At 50.2% G+C, this 18,830-nt stretch overlaps 2 protein-coding genes across 2 annotated transcripts in view; one reads left to right on the top strand and one right to left on the bottom strand.

The window, feature by feature from the left end:
* The window catches only part of LOC108795014 (perilipin-2-like), a 10,658-nt gene extending 6,400 nt beyond the window's left edge, over nucleotides 1-4,258 (bottom strand). Inside the window, exons 1-2 of the mRNA XM_018566181.1 lie at nucleotides 4,192-4,258; nucleotides 2,131-2,304 (exon numbers count right to left, since the gene is read on the bottom strand). Coding sequence (XP_018421683.1) covers nucleotides 2,131-2,304; nucleotides 4,192-4,258 — 241 coding nt within the window. The remainder of the gene's footprint in view (nucleotides 1-2,130; nucleotides 2,305-4,191) is intronic.
* Nucleotides 4,259-8,155: 3,897 nt separating this feature from the next.
* Nucleotides 8,156-15,600, top strand: GLMP (glycosylated lysosomal membrane protein). The gene is made up of 6 exons (XM_018566192.1): nucleotides 8,156-8,263; nucleotides 9,321-9,578; nucleotides 10,384-10,587; nucleotides 11,934-12,152; nucleotides 13,492-13,769; nucleotides 15,347-15,600. Exons 1-6 carry the CDS (start codon nucleotides 8,180-8,182, stop codon nucleotides 15,516-15,518), a joined length of 1,215 nt encoding a protein of 404 aa, XP_018421694.1. The 5' UTR covers nucleotides 8,156-8,179; the 3' UTR covers nucleotides 15,519-15,600.
* The last annotated feature ends 3,230 nt before the right edge of the window (nucleotides 15,601-18,830 follow it).

Here is an 18,830-nt window from a genome sequence, read left to right as displayed (position 1 = left end):
CCCCGCCACCAAAACAGGAGGCAGCGGCCTCTTCCCCCGGCACACGCTACACACGCCGGTACACGCCACACGCTACACAGGCCGCGCCACGTGTCTCCCTCCTCCAGCAGCTGGCGCCACGACTTCTCCAGCTGGGGGCGTGTCATACAGATTCCCCAAAAAATGGGTCAGAGGTTCGGTGAGAGTCGCATCGCCCACATCACCTGCCTGTCTGTCTGCTATGCCTGGCTGCCCTACCTGTCTGTCTGCCCTGTCTGTCCGTCTGTCCTGTCTGTCTGTCTGCCTGCCTGTCTGTCTGTCCTATCTGCCTGCCTGTCTGTCTGTCCTATCTGCCTGCCTGTCTGTCTGTCTGTCTGTCTGCTCTGCCTGTCCCGTCTGTCTTTCTGTCTGTCTGCCTGCCAGTCTGTCTGTCTGTCTGTCCTGTCTGTCTCTCTGCCTGTCTGTCTGTCTGTCTGTCTGCTCTGCCTGTCCCGTCTGTCTGCCTGTCTGTACTGTCTGTCTGTCTGCTCTGCCTGTCCCGTCTGTCTTTCTGTCTGTCTGCCTGCCAGTCTGTCTGTCTGTCTGTCCTGTCTGTCTCTCTGCCTGTCTGTCTGTCTGTCTGTCTGCTCTGCTCTGCTCTGCCTGTCCTGTCTGTCTGCCTGTCTGTCTGCCTGTCAGCCTGCCTGCCTGTCTCTCTGTCTGCCTGTCTGTCTGCCAGTCTGTCTGTCTGTCTGCCTGTCAGCCTGCCTGCCTGTCTCTCTGTCTGCCTGTCTGTCTGCCAGTCTGTCTGTCTGTCTGCCTGTCAGCCTGCCTGCCTGTCTCTCTGTCTGCCTGTCTGTCTGCCAGTCTGTCTGTCTGTCTGCCTGTCAGCCTGCCTGCCTGTCTCTCTGTCTGCCTGTCTGTCTGCCAGTCTGTCTGTCTGTCTGCCTGTCAGCCTGCCTGCCTGTCTCTCTGTCTGCCTGTCTGTCTGCCAGTCTGTCTGTCTGTCTGCCTGTCAGCCTGCCTGCCTGTCTCTCTGTCTGCCTGTCTGTCTGCCAGTCTGTCTGTCTGTCTGCCTGTCAGCCTGCCTGCCTGTCTCTCTGTCTGCCTGTCTGTCTGCCAGTCTGTCCTGTCTGTCTGCCGCGCCAAGGCACCTCTTATAGTGCGGTCCTACAGACAGGCAGACAGAGAGACAGGCAGGCAGGCTGACAGGCAGACAGACAGGCGGACAGACAGACAGGCAGACAGACAGACAGACAGGACAGACAGACTGGCAGGCAGACAGACAGGCAGGCAGGCAGACAGGACAGACAGACAGGCAGACAGACAGGCTTTTAAGTCTGTCCTGTCTGCCAGTCTGTCTGTCCTGTCTGCCTGTCTGTCCTGTCTGCCTGTCTGTCCTGTCTGCCTGTCTGTCCTGTCTGCCTGTCTGTCCTGTCTGCCTGTCTGTCCTGTCTGCCTGTCTGTCCTGTCTGCCTGTCTGTCCTGTCTGCCTGTCTGTCCTGTCTGCCTGTCTGTCTGTGTCTGTCTGCCTGTCTGTCTGTCTGCCTGTCTGTCTGCCTGTCTGTCTGTCTGCCTGTCTGTCTGCCTGTCTGTCTCCCTGTCTGTCTGCCTATCCTGCCTGCCTGTCTGTCTGTCCTGTCTCCTTATTCTATCTATCTGTTCTGTTTACCCGTCTGTCTCTCTTTATATACTAATAAGTGTGTCTGTTTGCGGAATGTTACATATATAAGGCGGGATTCAAACCTAAGCGACAGCAATTTTATGCGTAAAAACGCATGCATTTTTTCTGCACGTTTTCGTGCCTTTTTGAGTGTTTTTTAACGCACGTGCATGCGTGTAAATTTTACACATGCGGGTTTTTTTTTCAAGCAGATTGTGACACATTAAAGTAAATGGACAAAAAAAAGTGTAAAAACGCGCAAATCTAATGGCGGAGCGCGTTTTCAAGCTTTTCCTATTAAGTCTGAGGGGCCAAAACGAGTTGAAGTCTGCACCAAAGAAGCTCATGTACTTTTTCCAGCGACAGGCGTTTTGCTTGTAGCGGCCGAAGTGCTCAGGTGTGCACAGGGCCTGTCACATGGAATGGTTTTGGAAGGTATAGAGAAGGTTGTACTGGGATAGTACAATCAGATTGTAATGTGTGTGAGCACACACAGTTCAGTGACTTACTCTGAGGTTCCATGGCTTTGAGGAGCGGGGACACCCCGATTGCAGCCAAGTCACTGGCCGCTTTCGCCCCTCGTTCTGACACCTCGCAGAAATATCCGACCGCCGGGTGTACGTTCTTCACATCGCGGTATGCAAACGAAGCGATCTGATACGCCGACTGAACAAGAGTGAAGCCTGGATGGTGGAAAAAGAGAGAGAGGGAGGGAGAGAGAGAGGGGAGGGGGGAGAGAATAGATCAGGAGAGAGGGAGAGAGAGGAATGGATGGAAAGAGAGAGAGAGAGAATAGATCAGAGAGAGAGAGAGAGGGGGGAGAGAGAGAGAATAGATCAGAGGAGAGAGAGAGGGATGGATAGAGACAGGGAGGGAGAGAGATCAGAGAGAGAGAGAGGGGAGGGATGGATGGATGGATAGAGAGAGAGAGTGAGGGATATATAGAGAGAGAGGAGGGAGAGAGAGAGCGAGAATAGATCAGGAGAGAGAGAAGGATGGATAGAGAGAGAGAGGGATGGAGAGAGAGAGAAACAAAATAGATCAGGAGAGAGAGAGAGGGATGGATGGATATAGAGAGAAAGGTGGAGGGGGGAGAGGGAGAGAGAGAGGGATGGATAGAGAGAGAGGGAGGGAGAGAGATCAGAGAGAGAGGGGGAGAGAGAGAGAGAATACATCAGAGGAGAGAGAGAGGGATGGATGGAGAGAGAGAGAGAAAAAAAATAGATCAGGAGAGAGAGGGATGGATGGATAGAGAGGGGTGGAGGGCGGGAGAGGGAGAGAGAGAGAGAGAAAGGTATAATAGATAGATTGCATACATTATTTACATTCTGATTTTCATCCACATGACCTCCCTCTGCCATGGTCTGTCTGTAAATGTCTTACTCTGTACAAATAAATGAACAAAATATAAGTTAGCCTACCAGCAAAGGTCAGTGATGGAATAATCTGCAGAATATATCAATATGTATCTGTCAGGAGGGAGATGGGACGGAGCAATGCTCTGCAGATCTCTAGAGAGGTCAGTGATGGAATAATCTGCAGAATATATCAATATGTATCTGTCAGGAGGGAGATGGGACGGAGCAATGCTCTGCAGATCTCTAGAGAGGTCAGTGATGGAATAATCTGCAGAATATATCAATATGTATCTGTCAGGAGGGAGATGGGACGGAGCAATGCTCTGCAGATCTCTAGAGAGGTCAGTGATGGAATAATCTGCAGAATATATCAATATGTATCTGTCAGGAGGGAGATGGGACGGAGCAATGCTCTGCAGATCTCTAGAGAGGTCAGTGATGGAATAATCTGCAGAATATATCAATATGTATCTGTCAGGAGGGAGATGGGACGGAGCAATGCTCTGCAGATCTCTAGAGAGGTCAGTGATGGAATAATCTGCAGAATATATCAATATGTATCTGTCAGGAGGGAGATGGGACGGAGCAATGCTCTGCAGATCTCTAGAGAGGTCAGTGATGGAATAATCTGCAGAATATATCAATATGTATCTGTCAGGAGGGAGATGGGACGGAGCAATGCTCTGCAGATCTCTAGAGAGGTCAGTGATGGAATAATCTGCAGAATATATCAATATGTATCTGTCAGGAGGGAGATGGGACGGAGCAATGCTCTGCAGATCTCTAGAGAGGTCAGTGATGGAATAATCTGCAGAATATATCAATATGTATCTGTCAGGAGGGAGATGGGACGGAGCAATGCTCTGCAGATCTCTAGAGAGGTCAGTGATGGAATAGTCTGCAGCAGACAACGGTGTCTCCTACCTGGCGGTATCAGACGGCGTCTTCCTCGGCGTTCGGTGAGATAATTGACAGACTTTACAGTCCGAACACTTACATAGTCCTAATGCGGGGGTTTCCAGGCTGCACCACGCAGACTCTGTTTGTAGTCCCGAATTAAAGTTTTTGATTTCTTTTGAAGTTTGTAAAAGCGACAAAATCTATAAACCAGATAATAATAATAATAATATTTGAGCATCCACATAGGCAGGGTGTCCTCCTGTGACCCTACAGCGCAGAACCATCAGCATATAGCGGGCAATAGCCCGATACCCACATAGGCGGGTTCCGCATAGGCGGGTTGTCCTCCTGTGACCCTACAGCGCAGAACCATCAGCATATAGCGGGCAATAGCCCGATACCCACATAGGCGGGTTCCGCATAGGCGGGTTGTCCTCCTGTGACCCTACAGCGCAGAACCATCAGCATATAGCAGGCAATAGCCCGAGATCCACATAGGCAGGGTGTCCTCGTGTGACCCTACAGCGCAGAGCCATCAGCATATAGTGGGCAATAGCCCGAGATCCACCCTGCCGCCTGATTGACAGCTGGATCTACCTTTCTCAGTCAGTGGTGGAGGATCAGAGAAGGGAGGACGGGAATCCCTGCAGGGAGCAGTGACTGACAGTCACCGCTCTCTGCAGGGAGAAGATCGGGCACTGAACGATCAGTGGTATGTGATCACTCGATCTTTAGAGCTGACGCATGACAGCCGCAGTATCAGACGTCGGCTCTAATTATGGGGTTAAAGGAGAACTATGAGGTGAGTGCTTTTCACTCACCTCATAGTTCTAGCCGACCTGTGACCATGAGACTGTCACAGGTCGGTTCAGTAGATCGGGAGGTGAGCGAACACATACCGGCGTTCGCTCACCTCTCGATCCTGTCACAGCTCTCTGCCGTGACAGGGGAGGGGCTGGATTCCCCCCTCCCTGCTCCGCCAGCGCTGACTGGAGGAACGGACGGTGGAGGGGGCGGGTACAGCTGGCTCTGCCTCTAGATAGGCAGAGCCAGCTGTCACTCACGCAGCTGGGCGGATCTCGACATCGATGTCGGGATCCACTCCGGCTGCGGCGTCTCAGTATACCGCGAGCTGTAGCTCGCGGTATACTAAGCTTAGGGTGACGGGAGGACGCTAGTTTGTGTCCTCCCGTTACCCTAAGGAGAACTATGGGGAAAAGCCCTGACCCCATAGTTCTCCTTTAAGTGTATTTAACTCTCCCCATAATTCTCCTTTAACTCTTGTAGTAAAACTCCTGCCTGTTCTCTTTGTCTCTAGTACATTTTGGCCTATTATTCCTGATTAAAACTGTCCCTTTTCTTGTCAATTTTACACTGCTGTCTCCTCTGCAGTACTTTAGTGCTTGTACTAAAGCTCCAGGTGTGCTTTTTGTCTCTAGGCAAAATTTGGGCCTAGAATTGCTATTAAAAAATCACTGCTGTGCCATCTGCAGTCTCCTAGACCTCTTTGTTTCTTGTAAATTTGGGCCTAGCCTTAAAATTTAAAATGTTCCTGCTGCTGGACAATTTCCACTTCTGTATCAGCTTAAATCTCTAGTTTCTTGTGTGAAGGAATCTGCCTCTCCTCCTTTTTTATTCAGTACATTTTGGTTAATTCTCCCTGATTAAACGCATCCTGCTGGGGGCCAGTTTTACACTGCTGTATCCTCTGCAGTAGCTTAGTTCTTGTAGTAAAGCCCCAGCCTGTGCTCCTTGTCTCTCATTAATTGTGGCCTAGCCTTGCTATTCCAAAAACAAAAATACACTGCTCTGTCATCTGCAGTCTCCTAATTCTTGTAGTAAAAGTAGGGATGCACCAATACCAGCTTTTCGGTATCAAGTATGAGTACCAATATTTTGCTTTCGGTACTCGTCGATACCGAGTACCGATACCGGTGCTTCCGCTGGCATGGAACCGGGAAAACCGGCTTCCCAGCCAATCAGCATCAAGCCGACTTCCCGGCCAATCAGGAAGCCGGGCGGCGAGCCGGGCCGGATTTGCTCTCTCTGCTGCCCCAAGGCCGGGTTCCTCAATGCGCCCCCCTACCCGCCAAAAAGGCCCCCCCATGGAGAATGGCAGACCTGCAGGCTGCAGACAAAACAAGCGGCGGTGGCCCCGCTGTACATTTAGCTCTGCTTGCCCAGAGCAGGGCTAAAAGTAGAAAACAACTGCCCGCCCGGAGCCCCGAACTGCATGTCCTGGGTATCGGGAGATAGGAATTCCACAGCCCTGCTGCCCCTCTACTCCCTGCTGCCCGAGGCTGGGCCTTGGTTGGCCTTGTGGGAAATCCGGCCCTGGCGGTGAGTAATGACCCGCCTCCCAGCTTCCTAATTGGGCGGGAAGCTGGCTTGATGCTGATTGGCTGGAAAGCCGACTTCCCGGCCAATCAGCAGCGAGCCGGCTGTTCAACCAGCTCACTGCTGATTTTCCAGGAATCCGGCTTCTCGGCCAATCAGCAAGAAGCCAGCTGTTTGGCTGGCTCGATGCTGATTGGCCAGGAAGCCGGCTACCTGGCCAATCAGGAAGCCGGGAGGCGGGTCATTACTCACTGCCCAGCTTCCTGGTCATGCGGGAAGCTGGCTCCATGTTCCCCTACGGCACTGCCGTGTAGATCCAGTATCGGAGATCCAGAATCGGAGCATTTGGGCGAGTACGGGGAGCATGGAGCCAGGTTCTCGGCAAATCAGGAAACCGGGCAGTGTGTAATGACTCTCTGCCCGGCATCCTGATACCGAAAGCTCCGTTATCAGGCTAGGCATCGGGAACATTTGGGCGAGTTTACTCGCCCAAATACTCGGTATCGGCACCGATACGTATACTAGTATCGGTGCATCCCTAAGTAAAACTCCTAATTCTACTCTATTGTCATCCTGCTGCCTGCTCCAATTTGTCATCGTGCTGCTGGCCGACTTTACACTGCTGTACCCTCTGCGCTCTCTTATATCCTAATATGAGCTTGGTAGAAATTGGCCAGCGGCAGGACAGCTTTGCATCAGCGATAACAAGGACAGCCACAGCTTTGAGTATTCCAGCTGTAAGCTCTGCCTGTGAACCAGGACGGGTGAATGCGCCGGGATGTGCCAACTTGAAAAAAACATCAGCGAGATTTTGTTTTTTTAGTCTCTTCCATGATTGTCTTAGTCATTAATGACGCAGTCACATGTTTGCTCCAGCAAGAAGTGTAACCAATCAGCGAGAAATGATGAACTCTCCCACAGAAAGGCCTCCTTGTGTTTTGTTTTGCTAATATTTACTGACAACCAATCCGCCGGGCGAGACTAATACATCAGAGCAGAGAACATCCACGTAACACAACCTTCGTCCATCCCGATATTCTGTGATGGTATTAAAGGGTCACTCCACCCAAAGCTGATGAATTAGTGTTTACTGAATGCTGAAGAGTTACATCCCTGACAGTCTCTTCTATTATTCTGGGACTCTGTAGGTGAATTCTCTGAATTCCTGGGTCTGTACACCTGCTGTGCCCATTATGAGGAGCTCCCACCATCCCTGTGCTGAGTTCCCGGGTCTGTACACCTGCTGTGCCCATTATGAGGGGCTCCCACCATCCCTGTGCTGAGTTCCCGGGTCTGTACACCCGCTGTGCCCATTATGAGGAGCTCCCACCATCCCTGTGCTGAGTTCCTGGGTCTGTAGTAGGGTTGCCACCTTTTCTTCGAGAGAAACCCGAACACGATAGCGACATGCAGACTTTTTTTTGGGAGAATGGGTCATGGCTTATTCATATGTAAATAGCTCCACCCATTAATATGTAAATATCACAGTTGAGACTATTTTCAGTGGGGGGCCTGTAGCCCCTACCTTAATCTTGGTTGCCCCTGTCTGCCTGACATCATGTGTCCGGGTTTCTGCTGCCATGAAACCCGAACACAGCATTCAAAACCCGGACTGTCCAGGTAAATCCCGGACAGGTGGCAACCATAGTCTGTAGCTCAGGGATGGTGGGAACCCCTCATAATAAAAAAAAAATTGTTTTTTTTATTTTTATGTAAATCCCTATAACGCCAGCTGGGTCACATGACAGCAAGCTTCCAATCAGACTGCAGAGTTCATGCCTCTCCTCTGGACAGCCATGGATTGGAATGTACATTAACAAGAAAAGTCTGATCAGGTTACAATAAGTAATCTATTGAACAGCGAGGAGTCTGTCCCTTTAAAAGCTGAGGCCCCTCCCACCCTGGCTGTGGTCAGCTGACTTGAAGTCACATGCCAAAGGAGGAAGTGGCTGTGCTTGGAGTCATGAGGATGGAGGTGCAGCTGCTGCTGTGGGCCCTGTGTGTTGGGCTGGGGGCCACAGGGGCCCCCGAGGAGGAGACCAGGAAGGTGAGAGCTGTGTGGGGGAGTCTGGGGAACTACAACTCCCTGCATACCCTGTGAGCGAGGGACATGATGGGGCTCTGCTGTGGACAATTAGGCATTGTTGTTGATTGAGGGGCTTCTTTACACAACCCTGGGGGACTACAACTCACAGCGTGCCCTATGATCAGGATTTGCCGGGTCATGCTGGGGCTTATAGTACCACTTTGGGTAGTGGGCTATGGCTTATCATGCTGTGATTTATACTGAGGGGGAGGGGGTTCTTACTATACACAACCCTGGGGGACTACAACCTCCAGCATGTCCAGTGATGCAGCTGGCATAGAAAGTCACGTTGTATATTTTATTTCAGGTTGTAACATTGTATATTCCGTGTTATCTCACAGACACAGACTTCCTTGTGTGCTTTGTGGCCAGGCTGGGTGGAGACATCTTGTTTTCCTCCTCTCAGACCGGAGTACAATCTCTGACACCCCTCCCCCGCTGGCCATGTCTGTCCTCGGGAATCCCCAGCAATAATCAGCTAATGGCAGACGGCTTCAGCCACTGCAGACAGGATAGGAGTCTGATATCAGATCAATAACCAGCAAGATGTGTTGTGTAGCACTGTACCCACCATCCCTACCCTGAGTTCCCGAGTCTATACACCCGCTGTGCCCATTATGAGGGGCTCCCACCATTCCTGTGCCCATTATGAGGGGCTCCCACCATTCCTGTGCTGAGTTCCCGGGTCTGTACACCTGCTGTGCCCATTATGAGGAGCTCCCACCATCCCTGTGCTGAGTTCCGGGGTCTGTACACCTGCTGTGCCCATTATGAGGAGCTCCCACCATCCCTGTGCTGAGTTCCCGGGTCTGTACCCCTGCTGTGCCCATTGAGGAGCTCCCACCATCCCTGTGCTGAGTTCCCGGGTCTGTACCCCTGCTGTGCCCATTGAGGAGCTCCCACCATCCCTGTGCTGAGTTCCTGTTTCTGTACACCTGCTGTGCCCATTGTGAGGAGTCAGATGAGCTCTGATTGGTCGCTGTTGTCACTGAAGTGTTAATATCTCTTCCCTCCTCAGGTCACTCTGGAGCTAAACCCCGGCTCCTCCAACTCCACCCAGAACCTCCTCCATATCCGGGCGGTGGGAAATGGCAGCACCATCCATTATGTGTGGAGCACAATTGGGGCCCCCACCATCCTCCTCATCTACACTGACAGTGAGAACACCCGGCTGCAGGTCAACTGGACCAAACTGTTCTCTCCGGAGCCCCACGGAGCCATCCGCGTGGAACCCGCCAACCACGTGCTCTACTCCACCGCGCTGCTCTTCACCCGGGTAAGTCAGATCACTGACTCCCTCTGTACAATGTTTATATACAATGTTACTTTGTATCTCTCTATCTCCCCTCTGTACAATGTTTATATACAATGTTACATTGTATCTCTCTATCTCCCTCTGATCAATGTTTATAAACAATGTTACTTTGTATCTCTCTATCTCCCCTCTGTACAATGTTGAATACAGTGCAGAAGAATGTGGAAGATATGATGGAGTTGTGTGGGACATACCGGGGGATGGTAGTTGGGAAGGGGTGGAACTGCCGGTGTTCTATCAAAACTTCCAACTTGTCAAGATCTCCAACAACCTGACTTCCGGTTTAGTTAGAAGTATGAGGTTTGGCTGAGAATGGTGTCAAAGCGGCGGCCATCTTGGGTGGGGCAACTCAGATGAATAACGTGCTGGATAAGTCTGACCCTAGTTTATTTTAATACTTTTATTGCTGTGTAGTATTTGTATAGGAAAATGCCGCGGGTGGCGCACGTGCAGTACAGTCTCCTCGGCCACACCTCTTCTAACTAAACCGGAAGTCCGGTCATTGGAGATCTCGACGAGTTGGAGTGTTCGACAGAACACCGGGTTACAGTTATTGCAGTATTGTTGTTGTGTTTTATTGTTGTTGGTGTGTTTATATAAGTATTGTTTGTCATTTATAAATTGTAAAAATATTAAACTAAGAGGATTTTAGGAAAAAACTAAAATAAATGACAATTGTTTTGATATATAGAACATATTAAATGTTGTCCAGCGCAGGTTTAAATCTACTGTAATATCTGCTTTTTTCCCCCTTTTCTTTCTTCAGATTTTTGAATACAGAGATGAGAACAACACGGCCAGTTTCCCCGATCTAGACAGGAAATCCTTCTACCCTCCTTATGAGCTGTCTAAGTTCACCTGGGAGAGCGCCCGAGACTCCATGAACTCCTCTTCACTGACCGCGCGTCTCTCCGGAGTCGATTCCACTAACGCCACCACGAGCTTCCAGAATGGGAGTGTCAGCTTCCAGGTGAGCAGAATCAGCCCTGTGGGGCACAAAGCAGACCCCAGGGGGATTGTTGACGGTGCTGTTTGGCATTGCTCATTTAAAGGGCCTCTGGAATACAGAGGCAGCCATTGGCAACCTTCTGAACATGGTCGTTTCCGGCTGTCTCCTGCTCAATATTGTGAGTCACCAATGTGGTGCAAACATGGAGCTGGTCACAAGTGAGTGCATCCTAAATCTAAACCCAACAACATAACATGTCATAGATTGAAGCTTACCAGTGCTTAGATATAATGGCTGCATTCCTTTTTTTGCACCGAGTATGTTTTCTGCAAGTACAGAAAAAAATACCTATTGATCCTACGACAAAAATCCAGTGTCCTTGTTACTACGCGTGCCCTGAAATGAAATATCAATGTTGTCATTCTATCCAACGGTCTTCTGTAAACAAAAGAACGCCTCCCTCCAATGTTATGAAGATGAAGAGAGCAAGAGGTGTTTTTTATCCGGTCCTATTGTGACCACGCTGCTCCTCCTATAGATTCAGTTCAGTGAGTTAGTGTTGTCACCCTAGGGCAGGAAGTGTGTTACTGGCAGGATCACCAGGTGAAAATCGAGAGGAAAAAGGTTAAAAATTAAAACTAATGCAGCCATCTCGTTAAATGACTGGTAAGCAGCAATATATAAAATGTTTGTTATTGGGGTTTAGAAACACTTTAAAAGGAGGAAGCCAGCAAATTCAATGATAGCTGAAGTTTTTTTGGACCTCCTCCCGCCAGGAAATGTGGCGGGCTCTATCTGACTTGCTGCAGCTTCCAATGCACATGGTGAGACGCTCGCAGTGTGCAGTGACATCAGAGGAAGACATTTCAGTCCAGGAGAGGAGCTGGTATAACTGCAAGACTGAAGCGGAGGTCAGGTGCAAGACCTGAAGGGGAGGCCAGAGGTCAGGTGCAAGACTGAAGGGGAGGCCGGAGGTCAGGTGTAAGACTGAAGGGGAGGTCAGGGGCAAGACTGAAGGGAAGGGCGGAGGTCAGGTGCAAGACTGAAGGGAAGGGCGGAGGTCAGGTGCAAGACTGAAGGGAAGGGCGGAGGTCAGTGGGGAAGGGGGAGGGCAGGTGCAAGACTGAAGGGGAGGGCGGAGGTCAGGTGCAAGACTGAAGGGAAGGGCGGAGGTCAGGTGCAAGACTGAAGGGAAGGGCGGAGGTCAGGTGCAAGACGGAAGGGCGGAGGTCAGATTTGAACTTCTAATGGTTTGGGTGATGGGGCAAAACTGATCAATCGTTTGCAGAGTAGAAGTGTGGATTGTTGGCCTCCTATGTCTTGTGGAACCGATCACTTGTCAATAGAATACAATTTATTTCTCACAGGTCTCGGCATACGAAGGCTCGGGGCGCGACACCACCTCTCCCCGGCTGCTTCACACTGCAAACTGCACCAAAATGGAATTCATGCTGTCTGGGGTCCGACCGCGGGGCAATAACTCCCGCTTTGCCCTGGAGATGGTGACCCTGGAGAAGAAGGCGGGGCATAAGAAGATGCAGTCCGTTCGCTCTATTGATGACGAGTACACCCCGACCATCTTTGAGGTACGCTGGAGTATATAACGTATGAAAGTGATTTGTTACCAAGCTGAGCTTTGTGCCATTGTACTATGAAGTTATGTTTCTGTGCTGTAGTCAAGGACCAATCTATCCAGTCCTGGTGTTTTGGTCTTGAGTGGATGTGGACGGATGTGGTGGTGGTGGTAGTGGTGGGGAGGGGGGTATAATTGTTCCAGGCTTCTTTTATCTCTTGATGGCCGGTTCTGATATTTCTGGTGTCTCTTTTGCAAACATTTACTAATACATACCTGTGTCCATCCAGGCATCCCCTTCTTTTGTTTTTTGTGGATTTGTTTGTCTTTTGTAGAGTCAGAAACTTCAAAAGTCAATCGTGCACTAAAATAACAAAGTGTAGTGTCACAGCCAGGGGTCTGTATCCACAGGGGGAAGCAGTCCAGTAGATATAGGATCATACCTGTGGCAACATGGAGACACAGGTTTCATTGGGGGCAATGCAAGTACCGGAGCTGGGTCAGTGGCATACACAGGAGTGCAGGGATTGCTTGGTTCACTCGAGACACAGGAGCACAACGATCACTGGGGTCACTGAAGATACAATACTGCATGTTTCACTGGGATCACTGGAGACGCAGGAGTGCGGGGATTGCTGGGGTCACTGGAGACGCAGGAGTGCGGGGATTGCTGGGGTCACTGGAGACGCAGGAGTACGGGGATTGCTGGGGTCACTGGAGACGTGGGATTGCTGGGGTCACTGGAGACCCATGAGTGCGGGGGTTGCTGGGGTCACTGGAGACGTGGGGTTGCTGGGGTCACTGGAGACGTGGGATTGCTGGGCTCACTGGAGACGCGGGTATTGCTGGGGTCACTGGAGACGCATGAGTGCGGGTATTGCTGGGGTCACTGGAGACGCATGAGTGCGGGTATTGCTGGGGGTCACGAGCACAGGGATCGCTGGGGTTTCTGGAGACACTGGAGTCTTGCTGGGATGCTGGGAGGGACCGTGGGGCTCAGAGTGAATGGAGGAATTGGCAACACATGGTGTAGTTAAGTCTTGAAAGGCGGTGGAGATCAGCAACACTGAGATGTAAAAAAGGAAGAAAATAGCTATAAAAAAAAAATAGGATTTAAGAAAGTGAATTTTTTTGGTACACTGTGCGCTTTATTTAGGGTGTGTTTTGTTAGCAGTTGATCACGTGATGTTGGTCACTATTGGTGCTTGTGGAGTCTACACCATAAGGAACCACATGTTCCGACTGAACACCCCTCGTAGCTCATCCTGCCGTGTGACTAAACTACTAGTAATCGTCTCTGTGCGCCTAGACTTGGCGACCATTTCTTCACAACTTCTTATTTCTCCCGCCAGGTGATGGAGTTGGTGCCGGACTTCCCCAACGCCAGCCATGCCCACGGTTACTTCCAGTGGAAGTCAGTGGCATACGGCTCCGTGGAGGGCGGTAGAGCCAACGCCCTGCCCTGCAAGATGTACAAGCCGCACGGTCTGAACGAGACTCTCCGGATCCCCAGCATCGTCCACGCTTTCTACGGGGAAGGTCTGGCTGAGAGGTACAACATCGAAGCTTATAACGTCTCCTTCGGGATCGCAGACGGCGACTTCTACGACAAAAACAGCTTCTTGGGCTGGTAAGATTTAAGACGACCTCTGTTACCCTTCCCGTCAGGCGCGTTGGTGCTGCTCCGTAAGGCAGTTTCACTTCCCTGTGTGCATCCTGCTCAGCTTGGTTTTAGAAGGGACAATCTGTACAGTGGCGACTGTGACCTGCTCACAGAAAATCGTTTTTCAAGGCAGTTGGATCCTTTCCTGTGTCCGGATGTTCCCGCAGTAGAAATAAATCACTTTTTATATTCAATTAACTCCACATTGGACTTTGCCATCAATGATGGCTGCATGGAATTTCCCAGGGTGGGTTTCCTGACCAGGGCCATCATTAGAAATCATGCCCCCTCCAGTGCCTCCTATAGGAGATCAGGCTCAGCACACACAGTACTTTACTCGGCACATGCGAGTTGTGGAAAGGTCACATAAAACATGGGCCATCCTTGGGGTACACATGCTACGGGAAGGTCGCATAACGTATGTGCGACCCTTGGCCCACAAGAGCTCCAGGAAAGTCACATAATGTTTGGCAGACCCTTGGCACACGTGATCGGTGGGAAGGTCACATAATACATGGGTGACCCTTGGCCCACAAGAATTCCAGGGAGGTCACATAATGCATAGGTGACCTTCGCAACGTGAGAGCTCGGGGGAGGTCACATAATACATGGTTGACCCTCGTAACACAAGAGCTCCAGTGAGGTCGTGTAATGAGTGGGCAGCCCTTGCCACGCCAGAACTCCGAGGAGGTCACATTATACATGGGGGACCCTTGTAACACGAGAGCTCCAGGGAGGTCACGTTGTATATGGGCAACCCCAATCATGCCAGAGCTCCGGGAAGCTCACATTTTACATGGGTGAGCCTGGTAACACGAGAGCTCCAGGGAGGTCACATTATACATGGGCAGCCCTTGTCACGCCAGAGCTCCGGGGAGGTCACATTATACATGGGCAGCCCTTGTCACGCCAGTGTTCTGGGGAGGTCACATTATACATGGGTGACCTCCGTAACGTGAGAGCTCCAGGGAGGTCACGTAATACATGGGCAACCCTTGTCATGCCAGAGCTCATCATGCATGCCCCGCCCAACTCCCACCCAGCCGGATCTCCCTGGAGCGCAGGCACAGAGTGTGAGGTCACCAGGTTAGGTGGACAACGGCATGTGCACTAAAGCAGAAATCCCACCAGAGTGGACCCTGTAAACGTGTGTGGCAGCTGCCGTCTATGGTATGGCTACAGAAGGCGTGCCCTGTATGGGAGTACTGCCTGTACCCCACTATCAGCAGCCCTGTTCCTGAAGGTGACACAATGGCTGTGTGATGTGTTGAAACAGCCACTTGTATTCCCTGTTGGAAGTCTATATGATAGTGACAACGCAGGAGCACATTTGGGAGACAGAGACAGAATGTTGTCACCCCATAACAGGGAGTGCCTCAACAAGGGCCTCCATGTGATGATCACCGGGGATTATTTTAAAGCAAGCTGCAGATTTGAGGATATTACAAAATGGCTTTTGAATGACGTGAACACAGTAAAGATTTGGGATTTATGGGGGGCGGGGTAATATCTGCTGTCATTTAACCCCTCGGTTCTCATTGCAGGTCAGCGTTGATCGGTTACGGCACGCCGCCTCACGATTCCTTCTCCGTGTTGGTGATGTGCATCATGGCGGTGGCTCTGGGCACGCCCCTGGTCCTGTTAATCGTGGGCGCCATCGTGGTGACGGCGATGAGGAAAAAGAGAGTCGCCGCCAACTACCAGCCAGTCAACTAGGAGGAGAGGATTACCTCCGCCTCGGACGATTCGCACAAGGACTCAAAACTGACCAATGGCAATAAGGCCGGGCTGGCGGATTGTGGGCGTCGCCGCTCTAGTCTGGCTTATACGGGTTGTTTGCAATGTTGGGGATCTTAACTGGCTTCTTCACCGAGATCGTCGGCCAAAACTTCAAACTTGTCTTTTTACAGGGAGCACGCCGAAGAATAGGAGCGTAAATTTAAAGCCCTGACCCCAGCCCAAATTTTTGTTTGTTAGGATAGAGTTGACCTCTGACCCCAAAACCTTAAATGTATTCCTCACTAACTACAACGAATATAAATCCTGTTTTTGCGCACCAGATGCCTTTTTAAAAACCCAAATATTACCTTGTAAAAGTAGCGTTGACCTCATCACTGTGCTGTACAGAGCAGTGGGAGGGATCCAGCAGGCTCCTCCCACCACAGCCTGCCTGCAGAAAGTACAAGAGGGGGTGGTGACAGGACCAGTCACCCTGCACAAGGACAGAGAGCAGTAGTGATTTGGTCTTTATTACAGGAGGGGGTAGTGACAAGACCAGACACCCTGCACAAGGAGAGAGAGTAACAGTGACCGGTCTTTATTACAGGAGGGGGTGGAGACAAGACCAGTCACCCTGCACAAGGAGAGAGAGTAACAGTGACCGGTCTTTATTACCGGAGGGGGCGGAGACAAGACCAGTCACCCTGCACAAGGAGAGGGCTCACCATCTGGGTTCCCCCGAGATGCGTTGGATGTTTTAGGTTTTCTTCTTAAGAGCAAAAACTATTATTCAAAGATTTTGGGCTCCTAGATCTTTTGGTCTCTCCTCAGATTGGACCCCTAGACAAGGGGCCCCCTGATCACTAGGAACCACCGCACTCCACAGAACTTCCCTCCACCATGGACAACCAATTGGTTGAATTTTCACCCCCCCGAGCTAGCTGCTGATTTGGTCTCTTCTTTCAATGGAAGGAAGTCTAGGTTGGCTGTCACTCATCGATGAGGGAGAGACCAATAGGAAGCGGGAGCTTCATGGGTTGCAGAGTCAGAACCAAAGCAGCCTGATGTTCTTTTTCCTGCTTGAGGGTGCTCCATCCAAACCCAAGCTTCTAGTTTTGGCCGTTCTCCTCCTTCGGTGGCCGTGCCACAAAAAACAGTTTCGGGGTATTTTTGTCACCTCATGGGGGATGGGGGACGCTGGCCAAGTCTTGCCAATTTTTGCCTTTTTTTCAATGTAAACGCGTCATTCCTCGGTGCTTCTTCTCTGGGAACGACCTGAAATTGGGGTAATTTGTGCCTCTGCCTTTAGACCCCGGGGGCGGCAGTCTGAGTTGGTGTGTTTAATGTGCACCTGTCATGGACGGTATCGGCAGTCTATTTCTGGGTTGAAGGATGCAGGCTGCCCGGATTCGGTGCTCTCGCCGTGTCACTACTGAAAGTTGTTTGGGGCCAAACTGGTGCAGCGCCATTGCCACATTTGTTCCAGAACTCCTCATAGCTCCACTTCACCTGGGCCTTTCCCCTTAGACAATACCCCGCCTCTCTTACCCCCCACCACCACCGCATTCCAAAATTAAAAACTAAAACCCAAATTCTCAAGGCCCAGAGTCTTCCCTCTTCTAGATTGCAGAGTAGGAGTCCTTCTATGGGTGGACACAATTTAGTGTCCAGCAAGCAACGTCATCTTCGGCTGTAGAAGACTGTGATGGTGTGGTGACGGCAACGAGACTGCCTGTGGTGGAGCCTAGTAATAAACTGCTTTAGGGTTGTTGTTTTTTTGATGAGGTGGGTGTAAGAGCACCTAATCTTAGAGAGGAAGGGGTTGTATTGGGTTATCCCAGAAGGTTTTAGTGTATTTTGGAAGGGGGTGGCCAGCATGGCTGTCATTCAGAGCATCACTGTAACTGACCCCAGGTTCTTTAATCGCAGTCCATTTATAAAGATGGGTGGAGCTTAGTGTAATTTGGTCTGTTTTCTCAAAGCTCTGCCCCAAAACGGTGTCTACCTCCTTTTTAAAGAACATTTTGTGTTCTAGTACTACTTTTAAGCTGCCTGGAAAACCTTTCTGAACGGTGCAAATTTCAACTCCTAATAGTTGTTTAAAGCGCAGACCTCTATTTGACACTGTAGTAACTCAAACTAGCCACAAGGTGGCAGCAAAGCACCACCGAGATAAAGGTTGCGTTTCACTGGCCATCATTTACGTAGAATGGTGATCTGCTGCCATCTGGTGGCTTATTTTAGGTACTGCACCTCATGTTAATTCTCGGTTGCTGCCATTGTACTGCTGACTCTCTGCTAAGTGGCCATTTATTCCTCAGCAAAGAACAGTTTTTGGATACTCTTCTTCCTCTTCTTCTTCTTTTTTTTTTTTTTTTTTTTAAACAAGCAAAACAACAAAAAAAAAAAAAATCACATTTTACTCCCCTTTTTTTTGGTGAAGGGCAAGCTACAAGGCACTAAAATTAGGTCTAGATCTACTTTTTTCGTATGGGCTCTTAAAGTATCCATCACGCCTAACAGGAAGAATTATTAACCCATGAGGCAGCTTGTTGTCATAATGGATAACCAAAGACTAACCTGGGTGTCAATGATCAGAATTAGTATCATGTAGGGCTGTAGTGGATACTTAAAGAGCCTGTACAGATGTATAAAAAACAAGATGGGGAGCAAATAGTGTTCCCGGTACTTATGAGGCCTTAAAGTGTCAGGTTTGTCGGAAAGTTATCCCTGTTACCTATTACCTATGAACCAAACAGATGGTGGCGTGGAGGTTGGTACGCACCTTTCGAAGTAATTGTTTTGAAGTTTTTTTTTAATTTTGGGATTTTTGGGGGGGCGTTTTTTTTTTTGTCAGCGTGTATTCTGATATTCACGATCTGTGGAGGTTTACGGGTCTCGTGCAAGGTATACTGGTGTACCCAATCCATGGCCAGTTACTTCTTAAAGGGACCATACCAACTTTTTCCACCTTTTGTCACCAACTGCTCCAGAGATACCCCTGGGGCAAGCGCGGTAGAGCTGAAGTTTGATGGGGGAGGGGGATATTTTTCTTTACTTGGGCCAAGTGTGACTTATTACATTGACTCTCCGCGGTCACTGCGTGGTGGATGGACGGAGGAAGACGACTCATGTTTGAACAGGAAGCAGTTTTTAAGGGACATTTCCATCCAAAACTTATATTTCTCCAGAATATAAATGGGAATCCATCAGGGAGGGGGGGAGCTCATAATGAGCACAGCAGGGGCCTGAGAACTCTGTGACAGGAAGTTTCACCCAGCAAACCCTGAAATCTCAGTTTTTTTTGGG

The sequence above is a fragment of the Nanorana parkeri genome, unplaced genomic scaffold, assembly GCF_000935625.1.
Source record: "Nanorana parkeri isolate BGI_ZX_2015 unplaced genomic scaffold, ASM93562v1 scaffold923, whole genome shotgun sequence".
NCBI classification, from domain to species: domain Eukaryota; kingdom Metazoa; phylum Chordata; class Amphibia; order Anura; family Dicroglossidae; genus Nanorana; species Nanorana parkeri.
The sequence above is the reverse complement of the archived record's forward strand: the minus strand, read 5'-3'. Positions and strand labels throughout refer to the sequence as shown.

What these genes read in the sequence shown, in the direction of transcription:
- GLMP (XM_018566192.1), top strand. Translation starts at nt 8,180, where the DNA reads ATGAGGATGGAGGTGCAGCTGCTGCTGTGGGCCCTGTGTGTTGGGCTG. An exon ending in ATGGGAGTGTCAGCTTCCAG is followed by an intron (nt 10,588 to 11,933) that starts GTGAGCAGAATC and finishes TATTTCTCACAG; the next exon opens with GTCTCGGCATACGAAGGCTC. An exon ending in ACACCCCGACCATCTTTGAG is followed by an intron (nt 12,153 to 13,491) that starts GTACGCTGGAGT and finishes TTCTCCCGCCAG; the next exon opens with GTGATGGAGTTGGTGCCGGA.